Source organism: Rhinatrema bivittatum, chromosome 4 (assembly GCF_901001135.1).
Source record: "Rhinatrema bivittatum chromosome 4, aRhiBiv1.1, whole genome shotgun sequence".
NCBI lineage: Eukaryota > Metazoa > Chordata > Amphibia > Gymnophiona > Rhinatrematidae > Rhinatrema > Rhinatrema bivittatum.
Genome location: NC_042618.1, coordinates 106,651,037 through 106,668,097, shown reverse-complemented (window position 1 = coordinate 106,668,097; position 17,061 = coordinate 106,651,037). Strand labels below are relative to the sequence as shown.

The 17,061-nt window shown below is 42.7% G+C and overlaps 1 protein-coding gene across 6 annotated transcripts in view; it reads right to left on the bottom strand.

Annotated features, from left to right (window-relative positions):
* The window catches only part of ZNF106 (zinc finger protein 106), a 152,236-nt gene that overhangs the window by 42,325 nt on the left and 92,850 nt on the right, over window positions 1–17,061 (bottom strand). For 5 of the 6 annotated variants that reach the window (XR_003856291.1, XM_029598621.1, XM_029598624.1 and 2 more), the window contains 3 exons: window positions 8,777–8,832; window positions 8,335–8,480; window positions 6,596–6,730 (listed from right to left, as the gene is read on the bottom strand). Coding sequence is in view for 4 of the 6 variants with exons in the window: in XM_029598621.1 (XP_029454481.1) it covers window positions 6,596–6,730; window positions 8,335–8,480; window positions 8,777–8,832 (337 nt within the window). In the remaining 2 variants the exon portion in view is untranslated. The remainder of the gene's footprint in view (window positions 1–6,595; window positions 6,731–8,334; window positions 8,481–8,776; window positions 8,833–17,061) is intronic. The other variant, XR_003856292.1, reaches the window with a different exon arrangement.

Sequence of the window (17,061 nt, the reverse complement as noted above, 5' to 3'; positions counted from 1 at the left end):
TAAATGTGCTACTTGCTAACTTCATGGAATGCCCCATGGTCCTTCTATTATTCGAAAGTGTAAATAACCGAGTCACATCTACTCGTTCAAGACCTCTCATGATCTTAAAGACCTCTATTATATCCCCCCCTCAGCCATCTCTTCTCCAAGCTGAAAAGCCCTAACCTCTTCAGCCTTTCCTCATAGGAGAGCTGTTCCATCCCCTTTATCATTTTGGTTGCCCTTCTCTGTACCTTCTCCATTGCAACTATATCTTTTTTGAGATACGGCGACCAGAAATGTACACAGTATTCAAGGCTTGGTGTCACCATGGGGCGATAGAGGCATTATGACATTTTCTGTTTTATTAACCATTCCCTTCCTAATAATTCCTAACATTCTATTTGCTTTTTTGACTGCTGCAGCACACTGAGCCGACGATTTCAATGTATTATCTACTATGACGCCTAGATCTCTTTCTTGGGTGGTAGCTCCTAATATGGAACCTAACATCGTGTAACTACAGCAAGGGTTATTTTTCCCTATATGCAACACCTTGCACTTGTCCACATTAAATTTCATCTGCCATTTGGATGCCCAATCTTCCAGTCTTGCAGGGTCCTCCTGTAATGTATCACAGTCTGCTTGTGATTTAACTACTCTGAATAATTTTGTATCATCCGCAAATTTGATAACGTCACTCGTCGTATTGCTTTCCAGATCATTTATATATATATTGAAAAGCACTGGTCCAAGTACAGATCCCTGAGGCACTCCACTGTTTACCCTTTTCCACTGAGAAAATTGACCATTTAGTCCTACTCTCTGTTTCCTGTCTTTTAACCAGTTTGTAATCCACGAAAGGACATTGCCTCCTATCCCATGACTTTTTAGTTTTCGTAGAAGCCTCTCATGAGGGACTTTGTCAAACGCCTTCTGAAAATCCAAATACACTACATCTACCGGTTCACCTTTATCCACATGTTTATTAACCCTTTCAAAAAAATGAAGCAGGTTTGTTAGGCAAGACTTCCCTCCTGTTGCCTGTGTTCCATTAAATCATGTCTTTCTATATGCTCTACAATTTTGATCTTGAGGATAGTTTCCACTATTTTTCCCGGCACTGAAGTCAGGCTCACTGGTCTATAGTTACCCGGATCACCCCTGGAGCCTTTTTTAAATATTGGGGTTACATTGGCCACCCTCCAGTCTTCAGGTACAATGGATGATTTTAATGATAGGTTACAAATTTTAACTAATAGGTCAGAAATTTCATTTTTTAGTTCCTTTAGTACCCTAGGATGCATACCATCCAGTCCAGGTGACTTGCTACTCTTTAGTTTATCAATCTGGCCTACTACATCTTCCAGGTTGACAGTGATTTCGTTCAGTTCGTCTGTCTCATCACCCCTGAAAACCATCTCCGGAACTGGTATCTCCCCAACATCCTCATTAGTAAACACGGAAGCAAAGAATTCATTTAGTCTTTCTGCAATGGCTGTATCTTCCCTAAGAGCCCCTTTAACCCCTCGGTCAGCTAATGGTCCAACCGACTCCCTCACAGGTTTCTTGCTTTGGATATATTTAAAAAAGTTTTTAATATGAGTTTTTGCCTCTATGGCCAACTTCATTTCAAATTCTCTCTTCGCCTGTTTTATCAGTGTTTTACACTTAACTTGACAATGCTTATTTTTTATCCTATTTTCTTCAGATGGATCCTTCTTCCAATTTTTGAAGGATGATTTTTTGGCTAAAATAGCTTCTTTCACCTCACCTTTTAACCATGACGGTAATCGTTTTGCCTTCCTTCCACCTTTCTTAATGCGTGGAATACATATGGACTGTGCCTCTAGGATTGTATTTTTAAACAATGTCCAAGCCTGTTGAACACTTTTAACCTTTGCAGCTGCATCTTTCTGTTTTTTTCTGACTATTTTCCTCATTTTATCAAAGTTTCCCTTTTGAAAGTTTAGTGTTAGAGCTGCAGATTTACTTATTGTCCCCCTTCCAGTTATTAGTTTAAATTTGATCTTAAATTTGATCTTGTTATGATCACCGTTGTCAAGTGGCCCCACCACCATTACCTCTCTCATCAAATCCTGTGTTCCACTAAGAATTAAATCTAAAATAGCTCCCTCTCTTGTTGGTTCCTGAACCAATTGCTCCATGAAACAATTGCTCCATGAAACAGATTGGGAAGTTCTTTGTCTAAGGATTCGCTGAGAACAGAGGTGCATGATCTCCTGTACTGAAATGTAGATTGGATGGGGTGAGGGATAGGACTCTCTTTCATTGTAAGGGAGGTGGAGATCAGTGTGTGGTCAGACGAAGGAACTGGGAAGCATTCAGGGGGGGAGGAGATTGTGAGGCCAGAGTTGATGAAAATAAGGTCTAGCGTATGGCCGGCTTTATGGGTGGGCTTGTTAATTATTTGCTTAAAGCCCATGGCCGTGAGGGAGGTAAGGAAAGCTACACAGTTGGTAGAGAGTGGGGTAGAATCAACATGAAGATTGAAATCTCCTAAGATCATAGCTGGGGAATCCAGGTTTAGATACTTAGCTATGGTTTCTACAAGAAGGGAGGCGTCTGATTCTAGAAGTCCTGGCGGAGCATAAATGAGGAGGATTTGAAGCGACTTTGATTTTGGTGAACATCCGGGGTGCAGGGGCTAACCCGAATGGTAGTGCCCGGAACTGGTAGTAACGGTCCAGGATCGAGAAGCATAGAAAACGCTGATGCTCTTGATAGATCGGAATGTGTAGATAGGCTTCCAACAGATCCAGGGATGTAGGTAGGCTTCCGACAGATCCAGGAACAGATCCCGGTTGTATCGCCCTTATTACTGAGCGAAGGTTTTCCATGCGGAAGTGAGGAATCTTCAGGTGACGGTTGACCGTCTTGAGGTCCAGGATGGGTCTGAACGTTCCTTCTTTCTTGGGGACGATAAAATAGATGGAATAATGTCCAGTATTTATTTGCTGTGGAGGCACCGGTGTTATAGCCTCTAAGGCTAGCAATCTGGTCAGTGTAGCTTCCACTGCCATCCTCTTGGAAGGGTCGTGGCAGGGGGATTCCACAAACTTGTCCGGAGGGAGGTGGTGGAAATCCAGGTAATATCCCTTTCTAATGATGGCAAGGACCCACTTGTCCGAAGTTCTCGACCCATCTTTGGTAGAATAGGGCAAGTCTGCCCCCTATGGCTTCTTCCTTTGGATGGGTCGGCTGATTTTCATTGTTGGGTGCGGCTGGGGCCTGGGCCCGAGCTGGCTCCCCTTTTGTTGTGCTTGTTCTGAAAGGACTGGCTTCACCCTGCGGAGCGAGCCGCTTAATATGTGCTTCTATATGGATTGAAACGCTGTGATCCTCTGCCCCTGGGAGGTTCGGGGGGAAGGATCGCTGGTTTCTCTTATTCCTGTCCTCCGGTAGCCACGGCAGTGGGGACTTGCCCCATTTGTTGGCTAGTTTCTGTAGTTCGCTTCTGAATAGGAGTTTTCCCTTAAAGGGCATCCACGTGAGTCTCGTTTTAGACGATGCGTCAGCCGACCAGTTTTGGAGCCAGAATTGTCTTCTGGCTGCCACGGCGGATGACACTCTTCTAGCTGCGGTGCGCACCAGATCAGAGGCGGTGTCCGCGAGGAATGATACTGCTGGTTCCAGGGCCTCCCCAGGAGTGTTGTTCCTGGTCTGTGATAAGCAGGCGCGTGTGTCACCACGGCACAGAAGGCCACGATCTGTAAAGACACACTGGAGACGTCAAAGGACTGTTTGAGGATAGATTCCAGATGTCTGTCTTGAGCATCCTTGAGTGCTGCTCCTCCCTCCACCGGGATAGTAGTGCGCTTCAAGACCGCGCAAACCATGGCATCCACTTTCGGACATGCCAGGAGATCTTTGGCGGCTGGGTCCAGAGGGTACATGGCTGCCAGCGCCCGCCCCCCTTTGAATGTAGTTTCCGGGGCATCCCATTCCAGGTCAATTAGTTGCTGGATGGCTTGTAATAGTGGGAAATGGCGGGAGGTCTGACGGAGTCCCTCTAGTAGGGGGTTCGTCTTGGGTTCCCCCGAGGCACTTGTGCCCGGGATAGCAAGCTCTTTTAAGCTGTGTGTGACCAGGTCTGGAAGCTTGTCCTTGGTGAAGAAGCATCTCATGGTTCGGTGGGGCTCTGTTCCCGGAGGGAGTTCCCCTTCCTCCAGGTATTCTGAATCCTCATCTGAGTTGTCTGTGTCCCCGAAGGTGGGGCTTCTGGGCGGTGGGGATCACTTCCCTGGGCATAGAGGGTCCTGGAATGTTGAGGTCCTCTGGTGGAGCCTGTGGCCGTATTATAGGAGGCCCCGGTTGCATGTGGACGAAGGTATGCAGACCTTTGAAGAATTCCACCCAGGAGATAGATGCTAGGTCTATACTAAGGGGTGCCGTGTCCCTAGGGAGCCCCTTTTGAGGTGGGGGGGGGGGTCCCGCTCTGCAATGCTAGGTCCGGCGTACTGCTCGAGAGGCTGGAACCCGGTACTGGCTGGAGAGGGCCATGAGTTGGATCCCCTAGGACCTCTTCGCACTGTATACACAGGGCCGTGGCCTCCTCATGCTGTGCAGCTCTAATGTGGCATGTTGGGCAAAGGCCCTGAGCCTTTAGTTTCTTTTCTGGTGGTGCCATGGCTTGTGTGCGTAAAATACAGTTGCACGCGTAGGTTTGATGCGCGCTCAGGAATATGTGCGCGCTGTTGTGCGCATAGATCGAAGTTTTGCACCCAGCACAGTAAGCGAGTGGCTATGCGCGTCGCTTGTGCGCACGGTACTTGGGCGCGCGACGTTGTGCGCACAAGTTATTTGTGCGCATGGCTCAGAACAGCGGACAGGGCAGCGAACAGATCGAAATGGTGACGGTTACCACGCGGACAATATGGCGACCACCGCGGAGGGTCTCCATGTGGGAGGACCCTCGGATCTGACCGGGGTCCCTATCTAGCCCTGTTAGGGCAGATCAATCCGGTGGCACAGGTGCCGGCTGGCGACCTGTGTGACTCCTCGAGCTTCAGAGACTGGAGACTTTTAAATAGATTTCTACCTTACCTTGTCTCGGCGCTTCCCGGTCTCATTCCGGGCGGTCTCTGGCTGTAGGGGGAGAGGGAAAATACCTTCACCGCAGCGCTCAAAGTTACACCCACTGCCTCTCAGCCTCACCCGATGTCGGGGGCTAGGTCCCCACCGAGGGTTGGCCGCCGGACCGAGGCTTACCTCCGAGGGATCGTGGAAATCACTTTGGGAATTCTCAACTGGGGGTGGAACCCAATGGGTGTCACCGCAGGAGAGCGGGGCTATTCTGTAGAGGTAAGATTTCTTCTTATTTTGGTGTTCTTTGGTAAAATTACTCTGACGCTGTGCGAGTGTGCATAGAGTCCCTAACTGCTATGGAGACTGAAAATACTGAAGAGCTGCACTTCCTGCAGGGGTGTATGTACTAGGGCTGACGTCAGATTGAAATCTGATCCGTCTCCAACTGCTATCAGGAGTACACTATACCCATTGGTCCTGAGTCCATTTACTACACGCTAGGAAAACAAATTTAAAGGACTCCTGTCACTGCAACTCTTTTTTTTTTTTTCTTGTTTAGAGTCAATTATCCAGGACTGCAGGTTCTGCCACCTTCATCTGCTGGAGTCAGAGAAATACTGAAAGGGCTGCAGGTAGTGCATTCTACTTGCAGGGGTATCCTTCAAGTTTTTCTCTGTCTCCATCTGCTGGAAGGGAGGCATAACCCAGCAGTCTGGTCTGATCCGTGTACATACAGGGAAATTAGTGTTTCTGTCAATTATTGCTTAGCAGAGTCCTATTGAGTGCAGCAGGATTATCAGTGAGCAATTGGGAAGATGGCAGTGTCTTTTCTTGACTTTAGCCTGAGCTTTGGGTCTGTCAACATGAGGAAGTGTGCACCTAACCTTGTCACAAACAGAATTAGCAGCCCTGGCATAAATGACATTTTAGAGAAGTCTACCATGTTTCCATGAGTGAAAAACTGGTACACATCATTGAAACTGCAGTGAAAAGTCGAAAATGCATCTTGGCTAAATAAGCAAAAATATATATCTAGTCAAACAGCCTGTGTGAATGGAAAAGCACAGTAAGCTGTGAAAGGCTTTCTTTTTTTCCAATGGAAAAAGTTATGCAAGTCTAAAAAATGTAGTGTTTGATATTGCAAGCAAAGATGTCTGTTGTGCTATATAACCAGTTTCATATTTAACTGTGATGTTCTCATTATATTTTCTGTTTAGCATATGCATTACAATTTACATAATTTTAAATCACTTATTTCAAAGATAACCCATCTGTGTAAACCTGAGACACAGAAGTTCTCAACCCAGTCTTTGGGACACACCCAAAGTCTGCTTTTGAAGATATCCACAGTGAAAATTCATGAAATAGATTTGCATACAATGGAAACAATACATTCAAACTTCTCATATGCATATCCATTGTGGATATCTTGAAAACCAGACTGGTTGGATGTGTCCTGAGGACTGGGTTAAGAATCACCATTCTAGTACAAGTGGTAGTTGAGTAACTGTTGGCCTTTATACCCAAAATAGGGAGCAATGCATGATGTCAGGCTGGCGCAGAGTACCTTGACGTTATAGCAGCGGATGGTGTGGTCGCTAGAGCCAGTGTAAAGCACTGCATCCTTCCCATGAGCCTGAGTCACCAGGAGGCAGTTCACTTTGGATGTGTGTCCTTCAAAGGTGCCCACACATTTTCTGCTCTAAAACAGAGTACAAACATCTTCTGAAACAACATCCCTGCATGGGTACATATCATCTGGGGTAGAGCAATATAACTAGATAAATTTAAAACATTATAAAGGTGCTTATAGTACAGTGCTAATCTGTTCAAATGTGCTCGGTTTCTTAGGGATCCCATTAACAGCTCCGTCAGTTTTCATTGTTCTGGCTGCAGCCCACAAGTCTTTAAACAGGCTGTGCTGCATATTATCAGCATCTTCAACATCTCTCCTTCATACTCTCACACAGGAGGACATTTCCAGCATCATTTTTTGTAAAGCTTAATTCAATAAATGTGTGAACCAGAATACTAATGTGTCAAAGCTTAGGCAACTTTTTTTTTCAGGGGGGGGGGGGGGGGAGAGGGGAGCAGCAGGGAGGGTCTGGCAGTTCCTTCCTGCTCCTTTAGGCTTCCATCTCAATCAGAACTAGCCTTTACTGAGGATATGATACCACACAACCACCTGAGGTGGGGGGGGAGGGGAGAGCGCATCTTCTCTCTTTTAAACCCTATCCCCCTCCAATTCAGCCAACACAGCAATAGTCCTTAGCCAGAGCCCAATAAAACATCTTCCTCTAGAACCTTGTATGGGTGCCCCTTAAGCATGGGCAAGAAGTGCCACCACTGCTCTATAGGTTGAGACTGTCTTCCAGGTACAGCTAGCCAAGAAGCACAAATGGGCTCATGAACTGAACCAGATCTTCTACATGACAGAGCAGCATTGCCACTGGGTCTGCCCCATCTTTAGACATCTTAACTATCCCATAACTTCTAAAAAAAAAAAAAAAAAGATGAACTTTTCTCTGCCCCCAACAGATGAAAACAGTGCACATCTATTTATATGGGTGGATACTTGGAAGTAAATCGTGGATGTTCAAGATGAACAAATGTAAATTACAGTACTATAAGCTGATAGATGAATGGGAAATATCACACACTACTGACTCTTCAGAAAGGACAGAGAGTGAAAGCAAAAGACCTTTTTAACCAGTGAGAAGGTGAATAAATGGATTACCAAGTATCAAAGGTTAAGAGAGGAACTGTTGAGGGACTTGGATTTAAATAAAACAGTAGGTATGTAAACCTCAGTATCAAATTTAATATCTGGTAAACAAACCAAGTAGCACCTCACCAACTAGATATATTTGTGGGATTTTTGATGGCACATGTTTACAATTATTGCAAATAAAACCTTTTTACTTATCGTAGAAGGATGAATTGCTGAGAACACCAGGGGAAGTTCTCTTTCAGCTATAAAGACAAGACAACCCAGCCTGAATTAAGGAAGTCTACTTCCCAGGACATGCAAGTGCATGCATCTGTGGGCCATGTATATGCATAGATTTGGAAACGAATACTGGTTTGAACCTTCATGCTCCAACTGAAATGTCCTGAAAGTTTGGTGTGGCTAGGACACCAAATACAAAAGTTATTTGGAGAACACACACAGTGATCTCCATAAGCCTTCTTTTCCTTTGGAAAGTAGGCTAAGAGGTGCCAGGGATGCTAAAATATCACAGGTCTGCAGAAACAGACATAACAGGTATTGTGGCATGGACATCTAAATCCCACATATTTACTCACCACTAAACTGTAGGCACGGACAGTTTTGTCTGCTGAGCAGGTATACAGCAAACCCCCAAATATCTGAATGGCATTGACTGCAGCCTGATGACCCTCAAAGATCCCCTCTGTAGGATCCTCCTCATCTCCTGGCTCTGAAGAAACTTCTGCAGACACAAACATTAACAAAAGGGAATTACTCTTCCTTACCACACACCATCTGTTCTGCCAATGCATGATTGGGCAAACCGATCCCTGGAAATTCTCCACAGTATCAACTCCAGCTCTTACATTTCCAGTGAGAATGGCTAACTGGAAAAAATTACTGTTGGTGAAAACTAGGTTCAATTTAAAGGGATCTGTTTTAAAAGGGTTTCTCCAGTTTTCTGACGCTAAGATTATTTTGCAAAGAGCCCTGCATGTCCACAGGCTGTTCATGTTAGTTGTCATTTTGAATACAGACCTGAACAGTTCTTTGTTCCGCTGATAGACGAAATAGATGTTTGGGTCCCAGCCACACTGTAATAAAAGGAAAGGAATATACCTGTCATACCAACTCATTACAGAGGAAGCTATGTGAAGGGTCATCCGGAGAGCCAGATGCTTACATTTTTTCCAGCTATTCAGGTGAAACAACCACTTTCTCTTAATTGAGCTATGCATACAACTTTACTTTCAAACTAAAATCCTTTATAGTGTAGTATGGCAATTCACTGATGTGACAGGGAACACAGAAGGGCTCTGTTCATTTAAATGAAATGATTTTTTAAATGTTTACTTCTGACTTCCTTTGAAAGAAGTAGTTTAGGGATAGCTCCTGTGGCAGTGCAAGGCATGCAAAGAACCTGGGTTACGTTCCTATGTCAGCTCTTCCATATCTCAGACTGGTTGGGGCTCCAAATGCTGTAGAAGCAGCATTCAAAGCTGCTGGAGTTTATGAGAAGGGAAGGGAGTACTGATAATTGTGCAATGGTGACATCCAGTGGCTGAATTTAGGTCCCATGATTTCAGGTTTCTGGAAGCAGCAGTGGTGCATGACCCATAGCTGAGGACTTATAGCTGCCATGACTGGACATGAGTTGGAAGATAACAAAATAGGGAAAAAATCTTCAGATAATTGTGAAGAAAGGCTCATGGTACAATAGCCCAAAGGAGACTGGATTAGACTGAGCTGGAAGTCCACATGAGCAGGAAGAAATTACTAGATAAAAAAAACTAAAAAATGAATGCAGTAAACTGATAGTAAAAGATATTATATATATATATATATATCTCTCACACACACAGTGGCTTGCAGAAGTATTTGACCCCCTAAAAAGTCACTAGATTTGCGTGGTTTACAAATGACACTTACACAGATTGTTCCAGATAGTATGTTTATTGCAAACCAGTATGTAAAGTACATTTTCAAAGTCATAATTCATTATTTCTCTGCATGTTTTGTAACATAAAATTAAAAAATGAAAGATGCTACTTGTATAAATATTCAATCCCTGTGCTGTGGAAGCTCTAAGTTTACACAGATGAAAGATATTGCCCTAACAATTGGCATCTACCTGTAAATCATTACAAAAGTTCAGCTTTTCTAGATAAAAGACCCCCTAATTCCAGTACCATTGGTCAGACTGTGAATCTGAAGGAAAGCTGTGAAAATGAACACCAAAGAGCATTTTAAGGAAATTAAAGATAGTTATAGACATGCACAAGATAGGAAAAGGCTACAAAATAATATCCGAATGCTTGGATATCCCAGTGAGACCTGCTGGATCAATTGTGAGGAAATGGAAGCTGCATCATACCACCCAGACACTGCCTAGACAAGGCCATCCCTCAAAACTCAGCATCAGAGCAAGGAGGAAACTTGTGAGGGAAGCCATAGAGGCACCAACAATCTATATTTGAAGGAGCCACAGAGTTCAGTGGCTGAGACTGGCATAGAGGTAACACAAGTCAAACATATCAAGAGCTCTGCACACAACTGGCCTGCATGGAAAGGTGGCTAGAAAGAAGCCATTACTGAAGAAAAACCACATCAAAGCACGTTTGGAGTTTGCCAGAAAGCATACGAGTGACACAGCTAAAATGTGGGATAGGTTTTTGTGGTCAGATGAGACAAAAATAGAACTTTTTGGCCAAAATTCAAAACACTATTTGTGGTACAAACCTAACTCTGCCCATTCCTCAGCAAATACCATCCCAAAAGTAAAGTATGGGGGTGGCAGCATCATGCTGTGGGGATGCTTTTCCTCAGCAGGGAATGGACATCTTGTTAAAATTGAAGGACAGATGGATGGTGCAACATACAAGGAGATACTGCAAGACAACCTGCTTCAGTCTGCTAAAAACTAAAACTTGGGAAAAAATTCACCATTCTACAGGAAAATGATTCCAAGCACAAGGCCAAAGCAACACAGGAGTGAATGTTCTACAATGGCCAAGTCAAAGTCCAGATCTCAATCCAATCAAAAATCTATGGCAGTATTTGAAAACTGTAATCCATAAGCATCATCCAACCAACCTGAACATAAGAATGGGCAATCACTCCAAACAGTGTGCAAAACTGGTAGAAATTTACCCCAACAGACTTAACAGTTGTTATTGCAGCAAAAGATGGTTCTACCAAGTACTAGTCTGAAGAGATTGAATACTTATGCAAGCAGCATTTTTCAGTTTTTAATTTACAAAAAATGCAGAGAAATAATGAATTGTGACTTTGAAAATTTACTTTAAGAGCATACTGGTTTGCAATAAACATACTGTCTAAAACAATCTGTGTGTCATTTGTAATCCACACAAATCTGCTGACATTTTAGGGGGGGGTCGAATGCTTTTGCAAGCCACCGTATATAATATATATATATATATATATATATATGTATATATATTTTGAACTGGGATTGCAATGGATGGCATTAATTTGACTAAAATAAGAATTAGAGCTCAAGTACAGTGTTTTCCATAGATAGCAGGATGAATTAGCCATGACATGTGGGTGATGTCATCTGGTAGCACAGAACAGACCTCTCAGCTTGTAGAGCTTTTGCTCTGAGCATGGGCAAGAATTCTCACACAGGTATTGTGTCTTATGAACCTCCTCAGTCAATTTTAGAGCTAACCTATCTTGGTAGTCAACTCTCCAGGGAGGGGGGTGGATATTTAGCATGGCTAATTCATCCTGCTATCTACGGATAACACTGTTTACAGTAAGCAAACTACTTTTTCCATTGATAAGCATGGCTGAATTAGCCATGACACTGTGGAGTACCAAGTTGAAAGTTGCAGTGGGGCATTTACTGAGTAAGCAACTCAGACTTCCCCTTGGAAAGTAGACTGAGTGAACAAGCTACACAAAACTGCTTGTCCAAATTTTCTCTCATCCTTTGAGAGATTGTCCAGACAATAATGGGATGAAAACGTGTATACTAACAACCATGTTGCAGCTTTATAGATATCTCCAAGTATTACTGCTCGTAAATGAGCGACTGAAGCAGCCATGCCTGACCCGATGAGTTTTGATAACATCTGTAATCTGTAAGCCTGCTAAAGTGTAGCAGTGTGTGATGCAGTCTGCTAGCCAGTTGGACAAGGTATGTTTGGTTACCTCAATGCCTAGTATTAAGATCAAAGGAAACAAAGAGCTACAAAGCCTGACGAGGCTGAATTCTTCTCTTGTAGTAAGCCAGGGCCCTTTTATTTCTTCTTGAGCATGTGGCCCTTTTACTTCTTCATGAGCATGTGGGCCTTGAGAAGAAATATAGATAACATTATGGATTAATATGAAAAACGGATACTACTTTTGAAAGAAACTTAAGGTGAATGTGGTGAACTACCCCATTGTGAAAGAATTGCATTTAAGAAGGATAACAAACCAAGGCCTGAAGTTCGCTGACTCTTCTTGCTGGCATGACTGCTACAAGGAATATAACTTTCCAAGTCAAAAACAGGTGAAGATAAATTGTGTTCAAACAGCAGCTTCATGAACCATGTTTAGGTCTCATGGTACAGGTGTTTTAACAACTGGAGATTTAGTATGCAATAAACCTGGATACTAAGGGATGAAAGCTATTGCTATCCCTGAGAATGAATAAGAGGAATTATACTACTTTATGGGATCTGCCAGAAATTTGCAAACTGGATTGGCCACTTTCAGAGATGATGCTAAGCTCGATGGATCTTAGTCTGACCCAGCATGGCAATTCTTACTTTAAGAGTAGAGATTGGCTTACCCGCAGTTTGGGTATGGTAATCTGCTTTAGCACTGAGATATATTTTCACAGATGAGGTAGCAAGACTTGAAGCAGAAAAAGTGAGTAAGTAGTTCAGAAACTCTTTGTGTGAATGGATCCAAGGTATTGTCATGACACCATGTGAAGAATCTTTTTCATTTAAAAATGTAAGCCCTTCTATAGTTGATGGTTTTCTAGAGGACAGTACAATGTTCTCAACTTCTTTAGGTAGCGAGAAAGTTGCGATTGAGGGAAGAAATGTTTGGATGAAACAGACATCACTCTTGAGTCAGTAGTGATGGGTCTGATCCAAGAGGGTTCGGAGGACTGCTGGACAACTGTACCAGATATGTGAACCTAACTTGGCTGGGCCAGACAGGAGATATGAGGATCAGTTGGGCACAGTCTTTGATAAGTTTTTGCACCCTTCTTTCTATCAATGGTATTGGTGGAAAAGAGTACTTGAAATATGCATTCCAATAGTTCAGAAAAGCATCCTCATTGAAGCTGAGTTTGCTGTGAAGAATGGAGCAAAATCTTACAGCTTTCTGTTTTGCTTGGATGCAAACGGATTGATGACTGGAAACCCTCATCAATTGATAAGCTGACAAACTGTCAACTCTGTACAGACCATTTGTGTGGTCAAAATACTCTGCTGAGGCAATCTGCCAATGTGTGGGAGACTCCTGGGAGGTAGATTGCTTGATGTCTGCAAGCCCATTCCCATATCTTTAATCGCTTCTTGACAAAGAGTCCACTACCCTGTATATCCTTGTTTATTCACGTAAAGGACATCAAACAGCACTGTCTGAATTTTCAAGAAAGCTCATCACTCACTAAAAAATGTTGCTAGCTGCAATTTTTATGGGTTATCATACACTTGAGGATAATTGCATGGAGTGGCAGTTAAGTTACTATCCCTAAGAGAAACATGAGAGTAACCAGCATAGAGTGGCAGTTACTACCTTAAGAAGCTTGCTGGGCAGACTAGATAGACCCTTTGGTCCTTTTCTGCCATCATTACTGTGTTACATGGTACATGGCTACCTGGTTGTTAGTTTGAATGAGAATGCTCTTCTCCTGAAGAAAGAGAGTGAAGGTTGTCAAAGCATACCTGAGTGCTCTCAATTCTAGGAGGTTGATTTGGAATTGTTTTTCTATGAATGACCAAATCCCATGAGTCTGGAAAGGACCTGTGTGGGCTCCCCAACCTTTTGTGGAGGCATCCATTGCCAATATTACTTGGTGAAGAGGTAGCTGAAAAGGTGCTCCTTCTTGAAAAGTCTAGCCACCAGCATAATTTCTATTTTATGTCTTTCAAAATCTGCACTTTTGTTGTCAAAGTTTGAATGAGTTGGTCTCATTGGAAACAAAGGCGGGTAAGTGGAATAAGTGGAACCACCTATAATGCCACCGGCATATGGCTGAGAACAACCATTACATTTCTGGACTGTGACAGATCTGTGTACATCAGAGTGTGTTTGCTCAATCTGTTGGACGGTGAGCTCTCTCTTGGAGATTTCTACCCTGGCTCCAGTGAATTTAATTTTCTGGCAGGCAATTAAAGAATATTAGTCCAGATTAGTCTTCAGAATGTTGGGAATTATTAGAAAGGGAATGGTGAATAAAATGGAAAATGTCATAATGCCTCTGTATCACTTCATGGTGAGACCACACCTTGAATACTATGTACAATTCTGGTCGCCGCATCTCAAAAAAGATATAGTTGCGATGGAGAAGGTACAGAGAAGGGCGACCAAAATGATAAAGGGGATGGAACAGCTCCCCTATGAGGAAAGACTAAAGATGTTAGGACTTTTCAGCTTGGAGAAGAGACGGCTGAGGGGGGATATGACAGAGGTGTTTAAAATCATGAGAGGTCTACAACGGGTAAATGCGAATCGGTTATTTACTCTTTCGGATAATAGAAGGACTAGGGGGCACTGCATGAAGTTAGCATATGGCACATTTAAAACTAATCGGAGAAAGTTCTTTTTCACTCAATGCACAATTAAACTCTGGAATTTGTTACCAGGGGATGTGGTTAGTGCAGTTACTGTAGCTGGGTTTAAAAAAGGATTGGATAAGTTCTTGGAGAAGTCCATTACCTTCTATTAAGTTGACTTAGAAAATAGTCACTGCTATTACTAGCAACAGTAACATGGGATAGATTTAGTTTTTGGGAACTTGCCAGGTTCTTATGGCCTGGACTGGCCACTGTTGGAGAAAGGATGCTGGGCTTGACGGATCCTTGGACTGACCCAGTATGGCATGTTCTTATGTTCTAACATTAAAGTATGTAATACCTTTGAGGATAATTGCTAAAAAGCAACATATCTCACCTTTTAGTTGGCAATACTATCAATGGTACTCACTATTCAGCTTAGCGCTATTTCACCCGATCCTTCACAGCATTCAAATATGGCGCCTAGACGCTTTCACTATCTCATTACCGGAAATGAGTTTTTATATCCTGTCATGAATGATTAAAGCACCTGTCAGCTGGATCTTACAAATACACCGACCAATCTACTTCCTTGTTGAGCCCGGCTGGCGCTACCGTATTCAATTTAAAAATCCACTTTTGCTCGCGTTGTAATAGGCGTAAGTTTGAATCACCTCCTCTCTCATCCCGCTCCATCACCTCCAACACCGTACATTTTAAGCTAAGAAAATTATGAGATTGTTCTAAACAGTGTTGTACCAATGGGGCTTCTAGTTTATTACGTTTAAGTGCACTTTTGTGTTCTATTAAACAGGTTTTCAACTGTCTTGTTGTTTTGCCTATATATAATAAGCCACAAGGGCACCAAATTGTGTACACCACAAAGCTGGAATTACAAGTAGATTTTCTTATTGGTTTGAATCTCTTGAGTTTTTCCAGGGGTATACTGATGTTTGAATGGGCTAGTGGGCACATCGTACAGGACCCACATGCGGAGTGTCCCTCATGATTTATTTCATTTCTGAAGGAACTCTTAAAATGTGATCTTACTACTTGATCCTTTATATTTGTTCCTCTTTTGAAAGCTATTAATGGTCGCGATTCAAAAAGTGGCGCGCAGCATTAGACGCCACTGGAATGTCCTACAAGTACATTCAGTTTACTTGTAGGACATTCCAGTGGCGTCTAATGCTGCGCGCCACTTTTTTCAAAAGAGGAACAAATATAAAGGATCAAGTAGTAAGATCACATTTTAAGAGTTCCTTCAGAAATGAAATAAATCATGAGGGACACTCCGCATGTGGGTCCTGTACGATGTGCCCACTAGCCCATTCAAACATCAGTATACCCCTGGAAAAACTCAAGAGATTCAAACCAATAAGAAAATCTACTTGTAATTCCAGCTTTGTGGTGTACACAATTTGGTGCCCTTGTGGCTTATTATATATAGGCAAAACAACAAGACAGTTGAAAACCCGTTTAATAGAACACAAAAGTGCACTTAAACGTAATAAACTAGAAGCCCCATTGGTACAACACTGTTTAGAACAATCTCATAATTTTCTTAGCTTAAAATGTACGGTGTTGGAGGTGATGGAGCGGGATGAGAGAGGAGGTGATTCAAACTTACGCCTATTACAACGCGAGCAAAAGTGGATTTTTAAATTGAATACGGTAGCGCCAGCCGGGCTCAACAAGGAAGTAGATTGGTCGGTGTATTTGTAAGATCCAGCTGACAGGTGCTTTAATCATTCACGACAGGATATAAAAACTCATTTCCGGTAATGAGATAGTGAAAGCGTCTAGGCGCCATATTTGAATGCTGTGAAGGATCGGGTGAAATAGCGCTAAGCTGAATAGTGAGTACCATTGATAGTATTGCCAACTAAAAGGTGAGATATGTTGCTTTTTAGCAATTATCCTCAAAGGTATTACATACTTTAATGTTAGATTACTAAGAATTTGAGGAAGTGAGCCGTTGTTCTAAATTAATTATGTTCTTATGTTCAACATTTCCATAGATCCAATTTAAAAGTAATCTTTTTTGCAGCATCAGATCATGTGATACTATTTTCCACCTTGTATCTCTGAGTTTGTCATCAGTCATTGTCTTTTTATCATTATGTTTTAATTATGTTTTTGTTGTGTTTTCTTGTAACCCACCCCAAACTATTTGATGGGGCGGGCTATAAATAATCATAAATAAATATATTTCTGAAAATTTACCAGGAATCCTAATCAATTAATTCAGTTTATTGATGTTTTCAAGGAGGTTAGTATATCTTCCTAGGAATTTTCCATTTCAAGCCAGTCATCCAGATATGGGAAAACAGGGATGCCTTTTCGTCAGAGGTGCGCTCCTTCAGTCTCTAGGCATCTGATGAATATCCTCGGAACTGCTGAGAGACCAAAGGGAAGCATTCTGTACAGATAATGGGAGGAGTTCACTATGAAGCATATTCATGCAAATAGATAAGATGGATGGGATCATGAGCACAATCATTCTTCAGAAATACAAACACATCCACTCTCCTTTCCGGATGAAGGGAAGAATCATTTATAGAGAGCCCATTTTGT